Genomic DNA, 19103 nt, shown 5'->3' with positions numbered 1-19103 from the left:
ATTGGTTCTCAATGAAACTCTGTCCTGATGAAAGATAAGAAATGGCTGTACTGCCATTAGAGCTTGTAACTCAGATACTCTTCTTGCTGAGGTTATGGCCAGAAGGAAGGCAGTTTTCCAAGACAGAAACTGTAGATCTGCAGATGCTGCTGGTTCAAAGGGAGGAAGTGTTAGTTTTTCCAACACGGGTTAAGGTCCCAAGTAGGTAGAGGTGGTTTCCTTGGAGGATTGATGTTTTTGATTCCTCTTAGAAAATGTCTCAGGAGAGGATGAGAGAAGACAGGTGGATTAACATTGTATTCTGCTGAAATTGCTGAGGCATGTATCTTAATGGAAGAGTAAGACAGGCCGTTGTGGAACAATTCTGCCAAATATTCCAGTATATGTGCCATGTTCATCACTGTCACATCTAGGCCCTTTGTTGTGTTCCAAGTGTGAAATCTTTTCCATTTTGCTGAATATGCCTTCCTTGTGGAAGGTGCCGAGCTTCCATAATAATATCCTTCACTCTCTGGGATAGCTTATCCTGAGGAGGAGTCATGGTATTTTCCAGGCAGTTAGCTGCAAGGTTTTCAGGTTGGAATGCAGAGTCTTGAAATTGTGCTGCGTCAGAAGAAGTGGCCATAGGGGGAGAGGCCACGGTTTCGTCTGTGACATGCTCTTTAACTGTGGGTACCAGTGCTGTCTTGGCCAGTTTGGAGCTATCAGAATCACTCTGGGCTGCTCTATCCTGATCTTCAGTAAGACCTTGGTCATTAATGGGAGAGGTGGAAAAGCATACACTGTTAGAGCTTTCCAGCTGAAAGAGAGAGCGTCCACTTTCCATGCTTGTGGGTGGTATGTCCTTGAGAAGAATTTCTTCAGTTGATGATTGTGGGGGGAGGCGAACAGATCTATTTCCGGCCTTCCCCATGATTGTGTTATGAGTAAGAAGATGTCTGGGTGCAGCATCCATGCATCCATGATATTTCTGCTTAAGCTGTCTGCCAGTATATTGTCTTTCCGAACTGGGACTGCAGCTGTATATTGAGTTTCAAGGAAAGTTCCCATAGATTCATTGCCAGTCTGCAAAGAGGGTAGGAATGAGTGCCTCCTTGCTTATGTACCACATAACTGTGGTGTTGTCTGTCCTTAAGAGTAGGTGGCCTGGATGAAGAAAAGGTTTGAAGGCCTCGATTGCTTGTATCACTGCCAGCATTTCCTTTTAGTTTATGTGCATGCGCAGCTCTCTTTGGGACCATAGCCCTTGGATACATCTGCCCTCCATGTGTGCTCCCCAACCTTGGTCTGAAGCGTCCATAGTGATGGTTTGGTTGGCGCTTGGCTTGCTGAAGGGCAACCCGCTGTTCGACTGGCAGGCTTGAGCCCACCACAGAAATTCCTTTTGGAGGCATGGAATGAGTGGGATCAAAGTTTCTAAGCTGTGACTGTGCTGAGTCCATAAACTCCTTAGGTACCATTGTAATTTTCTCATATGCAGCCTTGCTTGTGGGATCAGAAGAATGCAAGATGCCATGTAACCCAGGACCTGCAGGATTTTCCTTGCAGTCAGCTGAGTTTGCCTTGTCAGATTCTTGAAGTAATCCGGTAGTTGTTTTTGTTTTTCTTCTGTGAGAAAGGCCATTTGGGTGGTTGTGTCTAGATCCGCACCCAGAAAAGTTATTCTTTGGGATGGAACAAGTCTTGATTTGTGGATGTTGACTGTATATCCCAAGGCCTGCAGTAGGTGGATGGCATAATCCAAGTCCTTTAACAAAGTTTGCTTGCTGTCCGCTTGTATAAGGCAGTCGTCCAGATATGGGTAAATTTGAATCCCCTGAAGTCTGCAGTGTGCAATTACTGATGCCAGACATTTCGTGAATACTCTGGGTGCAGTAGATAAGCCAAAGGGCAATGCTGAGAATTGATAATGCTCTGACCCTGCAAGAAATCTGAGGTGTCTTCTGCAACTTTGTCTGATAGGGACATGCAGGTATGCCTCCTTGAGGTCTAGAGTCACCAGCCAAGACCCCTTGCCTAGCATGGGAAGGAGTTGCTGTAGAGTCAGCATTTTGAATTTTGGCACAATGAGGTGAGTATTCAGTGCGGACAAGTCGAGAATAGGCCTCCATTGATTTTCTTTTCTTGGAACAAGGAATAATCTGGAGTAAAATCCTTGGCCTTGTTCTGAAAGAGGTACCTTTTCTATAGTTTTCATTTGTATTAAGTTGGAAATTTGTTTCAAAGCCTCTGCCCTCTGATTTGGTGGCAGGTTTGGCATGCCTTTTCTTTTTGGCAATGTGCGGAAATGGAACCTGTATCCTTTGTCTATTATTTGCAGTGTCCATGTGTCCCTTGTAATGCTGTGCCAATTTTTTTAAAATAAAGAAAGCTAAAGGTGCTTCTAATTGAGCCCTGGTCAGCAGAGTCAAAACAAAGTCATTGAGTCTGTCCTGGTGTAGCAGTTGTAGTTCCTGCACTACCTCTCTGGTTGGGAGGCTGCCATTGACGGCCTCTGTAGGAGCCTCTAGCTTGCCCTCTACCTCTGGCACGCCTATTCCTGCCTCTCTGAGATCTGTCTGAGTCTGGAAAGGACCAATTCTTAGTAGGCCAACTTCTGCTGAATCTCAGTGGTTGGACTTGCAGAAAGTCTTTGACTGTTTGCACAGATTTTGCCTTTTTTTCAAATTTCTTTAAGACCTCTTGAGCCGTGGAACCAAATAATTTTTGCTTTTCCATAGGAGCATCCAAAAGCTTAGCTTTAACATGGTCTGGCAGAGATTGTTCCTTCAGCCAGGCATGCCTACGTATACTGCACCTGTCATAGCTGACCTACATGAAGCTTCCAATGCATCATAACCACACTGCAAGAAATGGTTACTAACCTGCTGGGAGTTGTGTACCAGATCCTGAAGGGATTTGTGATCAAGGGGTTCAGAAGAAGACAGCTTCTTATGCAATTCATCTAACAAATACTCTTGGTACTGTATCATATGAAATTGACAATTTAATGCCCTCAAGGAAAGAGTTGCAGAAGTATACACTTACCCCATCTCTCTAAAGCTCTGGACTCCCTTTCAGAGGGTAGAGGATTTCTAGCAGTGGCAGCTGCAACCCCTTTTGGGCCCTGGGAAATAGTTTCTGGATCAGCAGAGTGGGTCTTGTACAGGTGTAGATGTGAGTCCGGGACCCTGTAGTACCTATCAGGTTTGGCAGGAGCCGGAGGGAGAGAGTCAGGGGCTGTACTAGCATCAGAGTACACATCATCAATAACATTCAGAACAGGAGGTATAGCTAAAGGCCTACACTGAGGTAAATGTAAAAAGGTCCTTAATATCTTTCTAGAATCAGAGAATTCCTGACCCTGCCATTGAAAATGTTCTCTCATAGAGTGTAATGTCTCTCCAAAGGAAAACTCTTCAGGAGGGAGGCCGAGGGAATAGATTCTTCAGCATCAGAACGAATAAGCCTCCTCCTGGTGGTCTGACAGAGTAGAGCCATCAGTGGACTCATCTGAGGAGTGGGGGTCAGAGGGCTCAACCCTGGGCCTTTTGTCTGGAGGTGGTTGAGAGCCCCTGTCCGGATGAGGTTGAGAACCTCTAATTAAGGAGATAAGATCCTCTGCTAAGCTAAGAATCTGTGAGCCAGTAGAAGGTCTCTGAGAGGTAACCTTGGGAGGCAAAGCTTTAGTAAGTTTAGCAGCTTTAGCCCTAGAGAAAGCCTTAATTGACATGGATGCAGGAGGTCTGGCTGCACCTCGTGCAGGAGTAGACTTGTCTAAAGGAATGGTGTCGGAAGGTTCCTGGACACCAGTTTCAGAAGGTAATTCAATAACCGACTCGGCCGGGGCCTCCGGGGCCGAGGTAGTTGGTTGTGCGGTTTTGGTAATCGGAAGTACCAATGACTCGGTTTCAGCCGAGACCGGGACACTCGCGGTAGGTCTGACCGTGGTTTCAGCCGAAACCGCGGCCCGCGCGTGTCAGTCCTTGTCCTTCCGTTTCTTAACTAAATGCGAAGTCGGAGTCTCCGACGGCATCTTGTAAGCAAAACTAGCCCCAAAGAAATCCTCAGCAAACTCCGACCGACGTCTAAGAGTTCTTCGGTTGAAGGAAGCACAGGCTGAACAGGCCGAGACGTCGTGGTCTGGGCCTAGGCAGGGGAGGCAGTAAGAGTGGAAATCCTTATGAGGTATTTGTTTCCCACAAGTTAAACAATTATTAACTTTATCTGAAATCGGCTGAGGCAAGAAAGAGTCCCAACGGGTACTTAGCTTTAAGTCTTGACAACTGAATCACAGGAGCTGGCCGACCGGCACTTGCGAACTGCTTCTGCTTCGGGCACCACGCGGCAAGAAAGACCGAGGAAAATGGCGTCGGCTGATGCTTTTATACCCCAGACGCTCTGACGTCGGGGAAAGTGCGACATCAGCCGAGGCCAGACCCAGACTTTGGAATCCGGCCGACCGAAGGGCTGCCTGAGGCAGGACAACCCATATGTGATGACTGCAGACGCATCCTTGAAGGACATCTTAAGACTCCTTTATTGCAATAAGAGACATTTAACCAGCACAGCCAGAATAACTTTCTCCCATGCATTTCTTCTTCCCACCCTTCTATATAGCTGTCAATTATTCACAAACCTTAACATCACACTCATTACAAAACTTGAAACTACCTATAATAAGTGGCCAGATTTGCTGCAAACCAAACCTACAAGTCACACCATTCCTTATCCCTTAAACAATTGGACTGGCTCGAATTCCCTCATCTGCTCCTACAACATCAACTACAAATTATCCACTCCATCCTCTATCTACCATCCTCCACTCCATCCTCTATCTACCATCCTTCTGCCCTAGCCTTTTATCTATTACATCTAAATATTCCCCAACCAGGAAACTACGCAGCTCAGACCAAGACTTCCTACAGATTTATAAACCCAAAACCAAAACAGGATGTTTATTCTATAACTATAACCCTGCTGCAACTTGGAACCAACTACCCCAAGAAATTAGTCCCTTGACCCTACCAAGCATTTCAAGCTAGCCTCTCTAAGATACCTAACAAACAAATGGTCCTGCCACTGTAGTCATCCCCCATGAAACTACTCTACCCCAGCTTCTAATAACTCCCCCTCCACCAGTCCTTTCATTCTTAATTCCCCATTCTCCCACTATATCCTTCCCTTCTATTCCTTCTCCCTCATTTTCCTCTCCTCCCCTGTTTATTATAATAAACTTCTACCCCTCTGTCTCACTGTTTAAACACCTCATCCCCATGGTATTCCTTTTGTACTTATACTGTATATAACCTAACAGGAATTATGAACACATTATTCCTTCTATGACATTGTACCCAAATGTTTCTGTATGATTTATTGTAAATGTTTTGTTAACTGTTTGTTTAGTTGTAAACAATAATTTCTTAACTGTTTGTTTGTAAAATTTAAAAACTCACTGAGGAGCTTTTCTCCCAGAGTCTCCACTGAAAATGATACAAATGCTCAGTTGGACTAACCCGGTTAACAAATGTAAAATAAATAAATAATTTTTTTTTCTCAATTTCTTTTATATATTACTTTTCCACATCATAATATTCTCTTGTACTATTGTGTATGTGTGTGTGTGTGTGTGTGCGTCTTTCGACTTTTCCTGGTTAGGGGTCGCCACAGCGGAACTCCGGTCCGCTAACGATTGGCAGTTGATTTTTTTACGTGCCGAGTTGACGGCCCTGACGCACAACCTTCAACGAAGGTACGCCCATTCACGCATGTCTCCACACAGAAGACGCTCTAGCTGCGAATCGAATGGGACGTCTTGATGAGAGGCGACAATGCTACCGCAACACCACCACCGCGGGTCTCTTGTACTATCCTGTAAATTGTCCAATACATTTCTACACAGTTTTCCATAATTCACCTTTTCTTGTTTTCTTACATCATACTGCCAACTGGGGGAAAAAAACGTTTTAGACTTCTTTTTAAATTCAACCTAGCATTCAGACCAGTCCTGCAATACTTCCCACACTCCAATTTCATACTATAATCTCTCATTTTTTACTCCCTTTCCTATTTTAATATACCCCCTTTTTATTCCCTTTCCTATTTTAATATACCCACTTTTCTTCCATCAACTTCATCTACATTGTTAATTTTCAACACCTTTCCCTTTTTTTTTTACATTTCCCCCATAATCCCAAAGTCCCCTGCAATCATAACTTTCATATTAATCACCAGAGTCTAATATTTGTTGAACCAGACTCTTTTTCCTAGCTAGTTACACACATGTAAAAGTGCTATAATTCTATAAACACGCTCTTTCCACTGCACATCCAAAACGGTTAGCCTTTCCTTACCAACACTTCATCTAGTATTTTCACTGTTTTTTTTATGCAACACAGCCACTCAAGAAGATGTACATCCTAAGTTCCATATTACATTTGCACCCCACAATTTGTTTGCAGTTTTTCTTCACTTGTTAGGAATCTTATGTCCTTTAACAATATACACATCACATTTAGCAGGCCACTCCAGTATTCCTATCTTTACAATGTTAATAATACTGTTCACAATTACTGAAAGCACTATAAAGTTGTTGCTTTTCTTTTTTTTAATTTAGGGAAACTATTTTTAATTTTGTGTTTTCTGATTTTTACTCCTTCCACAATTTAATATTTTTCCTGGGCTTGCGTACAAACAATCTATGAACCTCAGAATCAAAATGTTTCACTGGCTAAAAGTTCAAAAAACTATCTGTATCAATCCCTTCTCATGACCTCTATTCTTGCATGCACTCACTCCTCATTTTTCACCTCCATATTTCTTTTCTTCTTCTATAGTTTCTTCACCTATTTCACCCTCACCCCAGAATTTTTTTCAACACAAATGTGTATTCAGGCACACATCATCTTGCTGTGTGTGTCTTTAATCCTAACATTGTACCTTGTCACACACATTAATTAAATGAGAAACGTTCCACAAAAGATGCATGATTTAGGCTGGGCAGCATATCTTAATGCTCCTCTATGACTTGCCACAAAAATAACACAAGGCAAGTGGTTCACCACTCTTGTTTTTCCACATTTCCAAACAGCTTCCAACCTCTACCCTCCATTTCATAAGTTTTGCTCACCTCTAAATTTACCCCGCATGCACTTTTTAATAAGGACTTCTTCTAGTTCATCAGATGTAAACTACAAACATTTAAGCTGCTACCAGAAAGCAAAATAACTGTTCCATATATATATATATATATATATATATATATATATATATATATATATATATATATATATATATATATATATATATATGCCCTCCTTTTTGTTAATACAGTTACATAAAGTTTCAGTCCATCGGTTTCAAATGTTAAAAAGTTTCTGTCCTAATATGTATAAAAGACAAAATTTTTTGAGCTTTAAAACCAACCTTTCCCTCACAGCAAAGTGTAGCAGAGTCTGGGTGAGCCTTTCCAATAAAGCTCTGAAATGTTTATATTATTGGGGTAGTGAGTTTTATCATTATCACCCTTTGGGGTCAAAGTTATCTGCTAATAACTCCTCTCACTCAATATCTGAGCTAAAAATCTTCAGACATTTTATGTCGACCCTCAAAAACCTTGAATCCGTTCCCATTTGACTTAAACGGATTTTTACTGAACGCCTCTAAAGTCCCTCTTAAAGGTTATTAGCATGGATCATTCTATCCCTACATCCCTCCTGCTTATAGTGCATGTCCTGCCATCAGATTTCCTATCCCTGCTCCTAAACTCCATTGTGAATTGCCTTCTGCCTTTCACACACAATCTTGAACAGTCTGTTCCATTGCCAAAAATGTAAACCCTTCCCACTTAAACACAGTCACCTCCACTTTTACATCCTCCTGACACATTTGTGGCTCCCAGTGACCTAACCAGATGTGCATACTCATCTCTCTCTCTGTGACCATCCATAAAACCACTAAGCTGCATTTGAAGAGGACCATGAGGACAATCTATACTTTCTAAAGGTGGCCCAATAAACTACAACTGATCAAAAAATGAGTTCAACTAGTGACCCCCTCCACCTGAAAAGTATATGCAAGGGCAGCCTAATGGTTAAGGTGTTTGCCTTACAAACACAAGGTACAGGGTTTGAATCTCACAGGGGATAATTGGCTAGGCTTAAAATGTCTCGCAAGGGCAGTTAGCCTAGTACTAACCTATGAATCTATGACAGCAATTACCAAACTGTCCCATACATAGTATCTACTGGTGTCACTTTTTGTGCTTATTCTCACAGCTATAAGCATCTCTTATTTTTTAAAAAAGTTTTACTTACAGTTTGTTACTGCTCTTTTTTGTTTGCTGTCACTGCTGTGCAAGTTTTAATTACTGCGTTACCTGCTGCAAAAAAAAAAAACTAGACAATTCAGTTTGTTGCAGCTTTCCTCTTAATTTCAATCAGTGCTGTATAAGTTTTAACTAATGCACTTTCTGCTGCCACATCACCTGGCTCCTTTTCCACATTACCATCCTCAACACTTCATCTGTGAGCCCTCCTGAAGCCAAGTTCTGTTATCTGCACCACTTCAACAGACTTACTTACCTGCTCCATGGAGACAGCAATGGTGCTCAATTACAACATCCACCACAAGGGAATTTTTACTTACATTTTGAAGATCCACATTGAAATTTTTTTTTCCACATACTCACTTTCCACCACCAAACTCTCCATAGCTTTTCTCGCCTCCACCACCGTCACTCCCCAAAGGATGACATTTCCATCCTCCCTGCCTGTTGCGTAAAGTGCCCCAGCCAACTGAACTTGGGGTGACTGTGCCAGAGTGAGGGCTTTATCCCTATACACTGCCAGTGTAGGCTGATCTATCTGACCTCAGCTCCAGGGAGCCTGGATGCATCCACCCCCCTTCACACACAAGCACTGCTAATTTCTGATACAGGAGTTAAAGAGTACCAACCTCTTTCATGTGGCCTGGGTGTTTATGTTAATCTCTGTTCTCAAGGGCATCTCCACACTGGTCAGAGGTTGTCTGGGGCAACAGGTGCTGAAAATAGGCAATGGGTATTTGTCTCACTGGCTGAGAGGTCCTCAAACTTACAGGATGGAAGAGAAACCTTCTGCGCTTTTGCATCCCCCATGAGGGCCCTATCTTCCTTAACCTTCGTGTGGTAGTGCGTTTTGTGCACCTTGTTTGGAAAAAAAATTTCCCTTAAGAATACAGATAAATGCTCAGATGACTAAATAGTGGCTTCCCTTCTTTAAAACGTTTCTCACAACAGCCAGATTTATTATTTAGCGCTATTAAGTGCTTTCATTCTACAAGACAACCCAAACCTTCTTCAGAATAGACAACCATACATTTTCTGTCATCCTTATAATAATAATAAAAAAAAAAAGTTAAGAAAACATCCTTATCAATACAAACTATTCACCAATTACAATGATTAATGGCAACATGTCACCATATAATAATCAAACATATAAATTAATGAATACATGAATGTTTAAATTAACCCCACTGGAATCACAGACTTAAAACTTTTTGTGCAAATATAAACATCCAGTGAATAAGTCATACATATCACTTGTCAGTGTTTAATACTGCTTTTCTTCAAATTCTGTTAACTGGTTAAACAGTTTGTCAAATACATTCAGCCTTCATGACCAAAGCGCTGTTAACAGATAATTTCTCACAGATTCCTGGAAAATGGTTGGCGTTCAACAGTAACTGCCAATGCAGCTCTCTATATTCCAAAAATATGTTCAAGGATGACAGGAAATGTATGGATGCCAATTCCGAAGTAGCTTCATGTGAAACAAAAGTGCTTAACCTCAACTATGTAATAAATTTGGCTGTTGCGAGCCAAATTTTTTTTTTTCACAGCTGTTTGACAGGAATTTTTGGGGCTTCCCTTCTTATGTACCTCCTCTATACCTGCAATGTGGACCTGCTGCTTCTCTGGGTATTCCTGATCATGTACATAAATTCAGTAATCAGTTAAAAATAAGAGACTCTGCTATGCAAAACAGGCACACAGTGTGTGACTCGTTGTTGGGGACCAGACACCCACAGTCACCAATGCTATTCAAAAGTCTTCTTTCGGCCTTTCCCGGTTAGTGGTCGCCACAGCAGAACTCCGGTATGCTAATAATTGGCAGTATTTTTTTTTTTTTTTTTAACCGTGCCGAGGTGCTAGCCCGACGCCTAACCTTCAACGAAGGCACGCCCATTCATGCATGTCTCTCGAACGCCACTCGACCGCGGGGAGGACATGCAGACTCCACACAGAAGGCGCTCCAGCCGAGAATCGAACGGGAGAACCTCTTGCTGTGAAGCGACAACGCAAGTCTACATAATGCATATACTTAGGGGAAAAAGGTTAACGTTCCCAAGAAATTTCACCAGCAAAATAAGCACTAAAACAGAAAAGTTAGGAAAAAAGTAATTTCCCCACTGGATGGCAATTACCCTTTTTGAAGAAATGTCAGAAAGAGTTCTGGGGCTGTAGTTGGATCAAGTGTACATAAACCTTCTCACAGTATAACAAAAAAAAAAAAAAACGGGGATGGCAGAAACAGGCTGTTCATTTTATCCACGAAGCATACAGTGAGTAGATAGCCCATACGCTTGCAACTTAAAGAGCTCTGAGTATTGGGCTGGTTGGCTGAAAGTCTGCTGCTGACTAATCCCCAATATGTTACAAATTCTACTGTGACAGTTACCACATGAAGAATGTTCTGTAATACTATAAAAATTAAGAAAAATAAACTATGAAAATATGAATGCAGGCACAGCAACATCAATACACTGATTCTGAAAATGTTTCCCTTCACAAAAATGAGCCAAGGTCAACTCTTGGACTCTTTTTACAATATACTTTTCTTCAAAGAGTTGTACATCTTCAAGAGATGATTAGAAAAAGCTTATTTTCCCACCTCCAGGATACTGTAATCCGTTCCTCTGGCGTACATGACAACTGCGTGAGCAGAGAATGTCCTCAAATGGAGTGACAGCTTCATTTCTTCTTTATTTTCATTTTCAGGGAGCAGATACTTTACATAGCCATTTCCTTTAAATGTAAGCGATGAGCCTCCTATTTTATTAAAAAGAAGACAATAAGCACCCTACATACGAAAATCTACAAAACAAGAACGGCAATAAACAAATCAAAGTTACCTGGGCATTCACCTAGTCTGCCACCTTGGCATACACAACTGTAACTTTCTTCCTTTTCATCTGGGATGCATTCAGTACCTTCAGAGCAGAGATTTCCTTCGCAAACTCTGGTCACCAGTGGGCATCTTCCACCTTGGGGAAAAAATACATAAGTATGACCTTTGACCGACTTCAACAACAAGGAAATAGTAAAACAGACAACAACTTGAAACTTTACTGTGCAATGGAACATGGAATAAAACAGTAATGCTAAGGCTAATTTGGCCAACTTAAACTCTAAATACTGTTTAACATACAATGCAGATAAACAACATACAATAAAAAAAGTGAAGTCAAAAATCTAAACGGCTATTTTTATGTTTCTATGTAAATGGTACAAAAAGAAGTTATGTACTCACCATAACGTTCCATCTGAGTAGTTGGACTTCATTTGTCATCAATCTGTGGGAATCGGATCCGGACTGGATCCAAGAGAGCAGCTTCACCAGCACCTGATCTGAGCTCCAAGCTCCTCCCCTTACCCATTACACCCCTCCATCCCCTTCCTTCCCTCAGACAGAGTTTGCTACACCATACACATAAACCCGATCTGCTAGATCTTACTAACAATGAACAGGAGGCGCGATAGCTTTCTCTCCTGCCTACCAAAGTAGGAACATAATGAGAAGGTTAGGGGGGAAGGAGGGAGGGACGGTTGATGACAAATGAAGTCCAACTACTCAGATAGAACATTATGGTGAGTACATAACTTCTTTATCTGAAGTAGTTGGCTTCATTTGATCATCAACCTGTGGGACAGAGTCCCTAGCTACCAAACTCTTGGGTGGCCCTCATGGAAGGATATTTCGGAGCACCGTGGAGCCAAAGGATGCTCTCCCCCTAAACATCATGTCCAACTTATGAGAAATGAAGGTGCGAGATGAAGACCAAGTAGCCGATCAATTATCATCCAAAGACACCCTAGACTAAAAAGCTGCTGACGTAGCCATGGACCTGGTAAAATGGGCACATGCCTCTGTCTTTGTAAACCTGAAGGATGAAAAGGGAAATCCATCTGGCAATGGTTACCTTAGAAATCGGATTGCCCAGAAAGGGTGTAGAAAAACATACAAACAACTGGTCAGACCTGCGAAAGGCCTTAATCCTATGTAAGTAGAAACGCAGAAGTCTATGTATGTCTAATAAATGCAATTTATTTTCACCCCTGCTCTGAAAATTTGGAAAGAAAGCAGGTAAATTGATCATTTGATTGATATTTGTTTCAGGGGCCACTTTAGGCAGAAAAGAAGGATTAGTACGAAGTGAAACCCTGCCCTTACGGAAAATCATATATGGAGGCTTGACAGATAATGCCTGGAGTTCTGACACTCTCCTAGCCACTGTGGCCACTATGAAGGCAGGCTTCCACGACAAAAATTTTAGATTCACAGAAGCAGCTGGTTCAAAAGGTGGAGCAACCAAGGCTTGTAAAACTAAGGTAAGATCCCAAGGAAGAGAAGGATCTTTAACTGGGGGCCTTAAAAGAAAACTACCTTTAATAAAGGTTTTACAAAGTCTGGAGGAAGCTAAAGAAGCCATGTTCTCATCTATATGGAAGTTGGAAATAGCAGCCAATTGAACTTTTACTGTAGATGAGCTAGCACCCAGCTGGAAAATGTGCGCCAAGAACTCAAGGACCACTGGGACAGGAGCTGTGAAAGGATCCAGATCCCTTTCAGAAGCCCAGATTGAAAAAAAACGCTTCCATTTGCTACAGTATAGTTTTCTGGTGGACGATTTATGAGCTGCCACCAGAATAGTCTTGACCAGATAAGACAGACCGGGAGTCCTAGCAATCAATGGAACTGGAGCACCCAAGCTGTAAGCTTCAGACTGACCAGGTCTGGATGATGTACCCTCGAAGAGTGTGAAATGAGATCCACTACTGGATCCAAGATCCATGGAGGAACTATCAGATGAGACCAAAGGAAGGGAAACCAGACTTGGCGAGGCCAGAATGGGGCAATGAGGATTACCTCTGCAAGAAGGGTTTCTGAATTGCAGGCCCTTATGGCAGTTGAGCCTTTCTTAATTTTTCATAAGGACAGGGTATCTTTGCGTACTAATCCTTCCTTTATGCCTAAAGTGGTTTCTAGTGTGGCTTTAAACCAAACTATTCATTTGCCTACTTTTTATGCAAATCCCCAAAATAAAGGGGAAAAGATTTTGCACACTTTAGATGTACACAGGCAGTTGCGATATTACTTGGACAGAACTAAAGGGTTCAGACAATCTCAGCAGTTATTGGTTTCTTTTGCTTTGTGCTCTCAGGGCAAGCCCGTGTCAAAACAAACTATTTCTAGGTGGATTGGATTTTGCATTGCTTTCTGTTATTCCCATCATGGCAAAGAGATTCCAGCTGGGATTAGGCCTCATTCCACTAGGGCTACTGCCACTTCTACAGCTTTTTTGAGGGGGGTGGCAACTAAGGATATTTTGGAGGCAGCCACTTGGAGTTCAGTGCATACCTTTTCTAGGCATTACCACCTTCCACTGTACTCTAAATCCAGGGCTGGTTTTGCCACTGCCGTGTTGCAGGGCATTTTGGCAGCTCCTGCTTCTATATGATTTGGCCATCCTCCCTTACCTCTGCTTTGGGATTCTACCCAAGTGTTAGGACTGCAGCAATGTGAGATGAAGAACATAGTACAGTTTTGTACCTACCATAAATGTAGATGTTCGAGGATCCACATTGCTGCAGTCCAATTTACCCTCCCTCCTTCCCCTCTGTAGTTTGAGGTGGTTGTGTAGGTTGAGTTATCCTTCTGAGGTATATTGTGCATATTGTATATATATTGTGTGTATTGTATATATTTTTGGTATTAGGCTGGTTGGTTGTTTAGTTGTTGTTGTTGGGTTTGGACCTTTCTTTTTAGGGTCTTCTGACATCTGGGGCAAGAAAAGACTGGGGATATGGCGTCGGTCATGCGCATTTGTACCCTGACGTTCTGATGTCAGTCAAATGCGCCTTGACCGACGTCAGCCTTATACTCTGATATTCGGGCCGACCGAGGGACAGCGGACTACCCAAGTGTTAGGACTGCAGCAATGTGGATCCTCGAACATCTACATTTATGGTAGGTACAAAACTGTACTTTTCCCTTCACAAAAATCAGCCAAGGTCAACTCTTGGACTCTTTTTACAATATACTTTTCTTCAAAGAGTTGTACATCTTCAAGAGATGATTAGAAAAAGCTCATTTTCCCACCTCCAGAATACTGTAATCCGTTCCTCTGGCGTACATGACAACTGCGTGAGCAGAGAATGTCCTCAAATGGAGTGACAGCTTCATTTCTTCTTTATTTTCATTTTCAGGGAGCAGATACTTTACATAGCCATTTCCTTTAAATGTAAGCGATGAGCCTCCTATTTTATTAAAAAGAAGACAATAAGCACCCTACATACGAAAATCTACAAAACAAGAACGGCAATAAACAAGTCAAAGTTACCTGGGCATTCACCTAGTCTGCCACCTTGACATACACAACTGTAACTTTCTTCCTTTTCATCTGGGATGCATTCAGTACCTTCAGAGCAGAGATTTCCTTCGCAAACTCTGGTCACCAGTGGGCATCTTCCACCTTGGGGAAAAAATACATAAGTATGACCTTTGACCGACTTCAACAACAAGGAAATAGTAAAACAGACAACAACTTGAAACTTTACTGTGCAATGGAACATGGAATAAAACAGTAATGCTAAGGCTAATTTGGCCAACTTAAACTCTAAATACTGTTTAACATACAATGCAGATAAAGAACATACAATAAAAAAAAGTGAAGTCAAAAATCTAAACGGCTATTTTTATGTTTCCATGTAAATGGTACAAAAAGAAGTTATGTACTCACCATAACGTTCCATCTGAGTAGTTGGACTTCATTTGTCATCAATCTGTGGGAATCGGATCCGGATTGGATCCAAGACAGCAGCTTCACCAGCACCTGATCTGAGCTCCAAGCTCCTCCCCTTACCCATTACACCCCTCCATCTCCTTCCTTCCCTCAGACAGAGTTTGCTACACCATACACAAACCCGATCTGCTAGATCTTACTAACAATGAACAGGAGAGCCGCATAGGCGCTCTCTCCTGCCTACCAAAGTAGGAACATAATGAGAAGGTTAGGGGGGAAGGAGGGAGGGACGGTTGATGACAAATGAAGTCCAACTACTCAGATAGAACATTATGGTGAGTACATAACTTCTTTATCTGAAGTAGTTGGCTTCATTTGATCATCAACCTGTGGGACAGAGTCCCTAGCAACCAAACTCTTGGGTGGCCCTCATGGAAGGATATTTCGGAGCACCGTGGAGCCAAAGGATGCTCTCCCCCTAAACTTCATGTCCAACTTATGAGAAATGAAGGTGCGAGATGAAGACCAAGTAGCCGATCAATTATCATCCAAAGACACCCTAGGCCAAAAAGCTGCTGACGTAGCCATGGACCTGGTAAAATGGGCATTTATCCTACCTGGAAGTGACATGCCTCTGTCTTTGTAAACCTGAAGGATGAAAAGGGAAATCCATCTGGCAATGGTTACCTTAGAAATCGGATTGCCCAGAAAGGGTGTAGAAAAACATACAAACAACTGGTCAGACCTGCGAAAGGCCTTAATCCTATGTAAGTAGAAACACAGCCGTCTATGCACGTCTAATAAATGCAATTTATTTTCACCCCTGCTCTGAAAATTTGGAAAGAAAGCAGGTAAATTGATCATTTGATTGATATTTGTTTCAGAGGCCACTTTAGGCAGAAAAGAAGGATTAGTACGAAGTGAAACCCTGTCCTTACGGAAAATCATATATGGAGGCTTGACAGATAATGCCTGGAGTTCTGACACTCTCCTAGCCAAGGTGATGGCCACTAGGAAGGCAGGCTTCCACAACAAAAATTTTACATCCACAGAAGCAGCCGGTTCAAAAGGGGGAGCAACCAAGGCTTGTAAAACTAAGGTAAGATCCCAAGGAGGAGAAGGATCTTTAACTGGGGGCCTTAAAAGAAAACTACCTTTAATAAAGGTTTTACAAAGTCTGGAGGAAGCTAAAGAAGCCATGTTCTCATCTATATGGAAGTTGGAAATAGCAGCCAATTTAACTTTTACTGTAGATGAGCTAGCACCCAGCTGGAAAATGTGCGCCAAGAACTCAAGGACCACTGGGAAAGGAGCTGTGAAAGGATCCAGATCCCTTTCAGAAGCCCAGATTGAAAAAAAAAACGCTTCCATTTGCTACAGTATAGTTTTCTGGTGGACGACTTATGAGCTGCCACCAGAATAGTCTTGACCAGGGAAGACAGACCGGGAGTCCTAGCAATCAATGGAACTGGAGCACCCAAGCTGTAAGCTTCAGACTGACCAGGTCTGGATGATGTACCCTCGAACAGTGTGAAATGAGATCCACTACTGGATCCAAGATCCATGGAGGAACTATCAGATGAGACCAAAGGAAGGGAAACCAGACTTGGCGAGGCCAGAATGGGGCAATGAGGATTACTTTGCTCTCCGACCTGCTTGTCATCTGGAGGAATTTTGGTACAAGCGGTAGAGGGGGGTAAGCATAAAGAAGACCGGGAGGCCAAGTATGGACCAGAGCATCCCTGTGGGGAAACCAAAGCGAAGAACTTGCAGCACTTCACGTTGGAAGGAGATGCAAAGAGATCACAGCAAGGCCGGGCCGACCACACTCCAGGAAGATCTGTTCCGCTACAGAAGAATTTAGAGACCACTCATAAGGCATCAGGATAGTCCTGCTCAGTTTGTCCACCAGTATTGGTGGATCAACCCAGAATGTGCGCTGCTAACAGAAAACAGCTGGTGGAGAGCGCCCATTCAAATACTCTCATGGCCTCGTGACAAAGGGGGGTAGATTTGGTTCCTCCCAGCTTGCTGATGTACCAGACCACTGACATGTTGCAAGTCTGAATTGCAATGGTTCCCAGAGGAAGAAAGGCATGAAGGGCCTGCAACGCTAACAAGACCGCCCACCTCTCTAGAACATTGATAAGCAACTTGGGCCTCGTTCAGGGACCACGTGCCTTGGACTGTCCTGCCCGAGCAATGCCCCCCCCTACCCTAGCTGGGAGGTGTCTGTGGTCACTGTGGCTTGGGGAGGGGCTGCAATAAATGTTCGTCCCTCAACTAGTTCCAAGGAGTGTATCCACCAGAGGAGAGACTTCCTGCAAGCATTGATAATATGAATAGGATGCGTCATCAGCAGATCTAATAATGACCACTGGACCGCTAGTGTCCACGGTAATATCCACATATGCAGATGAGCACAGGGAAGAAGAGTAATGGTGGCTGCGAAAGAACCTAAGGCTCATAATACCGCCTCGGCTTAAGGAAGATGAGACTGAAAGATCACGGACACATGGAGTTGTAAGTTCCAAACACTCGACGGAGTTAGAAAAACCTTGGTTTGCAATGCATCTATCCTTGCTCTAATGTAGTCTAAGACCTGAACTGGGTTTAGAGAAAACTTGGATGTTGATTGTAATTCCCAGAAAGCCTGACAGTTTCAGGAAATAGTCTCTGGCCTGACAAAGTAGATGCTTGGTGGAAGCAGCAAAGAGCCAATCGTCCAGGTACGGGTAGACCTGTATCCCCTGAAGCCTCAGGTGAGCCGCTACTACTGCCATGACCTTGGTGAACACCCTGGGAGCTGTGGTGAGACCGAAGGGTAGGGCTCGAAATTGATAATGACTGGCCCCTAGCCAAAATCGAAGGAACCTCCTGGAGCATCTGTGCATCTTTATATGGTAGTAAGCAACCTGGAGATCTACTGAGCACATCCAGTCGTTCTCCGGCAGGTAAGGCAGGATGGATTGTAAAGTGACCATCCGGAACTTCCCTTTGGCAATTGATAAGTCCCCCGTCTTTTTTGGCACCAAAAAGAACCTGGAATAGATGCCTGATCTGGACTGATCTCAGGGGATGGGCTGGACGACACGTTTCCTTAGCAGCTTTTCTATTTCTAGAGCTGCTGCCTCCCTTTGTGCAGGTGGTACATCCAGGAGGTGTTTTGGTGCAAATGGGAGGAACCACAAAGGGGGTGGTATAACCTCAGGATATGATTTGAAGCACCCAAAGGTCTGCTGACACAGACTCCCATGCCATCAGGTGCAGTGAAAGACTACCCTAGACTCCCTCCACAGCAGTCGGGCAACCCCTCAAGGCTGCTGCGTGGGGCTGTCCGAAAATGGTTCTCAAGACATAAAAGTTCTCGGACCCCCCCCCACCTCTGGGCCGGTGTCTGTCTTGTACCCCTCTGCCTCTGGGAGAAGATGAGTCCTGAAAGTCCCGGGAATACTGAGACTTCCGGAACCACATCTTCTTTTGCCCCTGCCGATTCCTGGAAAAGGATCTTTGAGGGTTAGAGAAGGGTTAGAGGATTAGAGAAGTGGATCCCGACGGCAGATAGTGTCTTCTTGTCCTTTTCACTCTGGACCAACTTCTCATGAACTGTCTTCCCAAACAAGGAAGAACCATCATAAGGTGCATTCACGAAAGATGCCTTAAAGGGGTTCCATGAACTGACATAGCCTGAGCCAAGCATGTCACCTCATGGCAATGCCGGATGCGGCTGCTGTTGCTGCTCATTCAGTGGCATGTGAAAGGAGGTGCATGGATGTATTAGAAACCGCTTTGAGAGTGGCCATTCGCACTAAGAATATGCGCTTATCCTCCGGTGACATGGACTCTGGGGGTGACAGTTCCTTGACCAGGTCGCTCTGTAGTCAAGTGAGGTGGGCCAAATAATTCAGAACTTTCCTGGGCTAGTTCTTTCTTGGTGGCGGCCACTACCACCATATCGTCTACTGGGCACCCCCTTGTTCCAACTAGGTCTGTCTGCAGGAGGACTTGGAATCTTGACGGGATGCTTCGGGATTGGCTCCACGGTGTCCGGTTCCTTC

The 19103-nt window shown here is 43.4% G+C and overlaps 1 protein-coding gene across 1 annotated transcript in view; it reads right to left on the bottom strand.

Moving 5' to 3' along the window:
• Positions 1–19103, bottom strand: part of FAT1 (FAT atypical cadherin 1) — a gene marked incomplete in the record, with an annotated part of 1563619 nt that overhangs the window by 133227 nt on the left and 1411289 nt on the right. Inside the window, 2 exon segments of the mRNA XM_044062507.1 lie at positions 14403–14560; positions 14644–14775. Of these exon segments, the coding sequence (XP_043918442.1) occupies positions 14403–14560; positions 14644–14775 (290 nt within the window).

The sequence above is a fragment of the Protopterus annectens genome, chromosome 2.part1, assembly GCF_019279795.1.
Source record: "Protopterus annectens isolate FY-2018-M chromosome 2.part1, PAN1.0, whole genome shotgun sequence".
NCBI classification, from domain to species: Eukaryota; Metazoa; Chordata; order Ceratodontiformes; family Protopteridae; genus Protopterus; species Protopterus annectens.
This window is presented reverse-complemented; position numbering and strand designations above follow the sequence as displayed.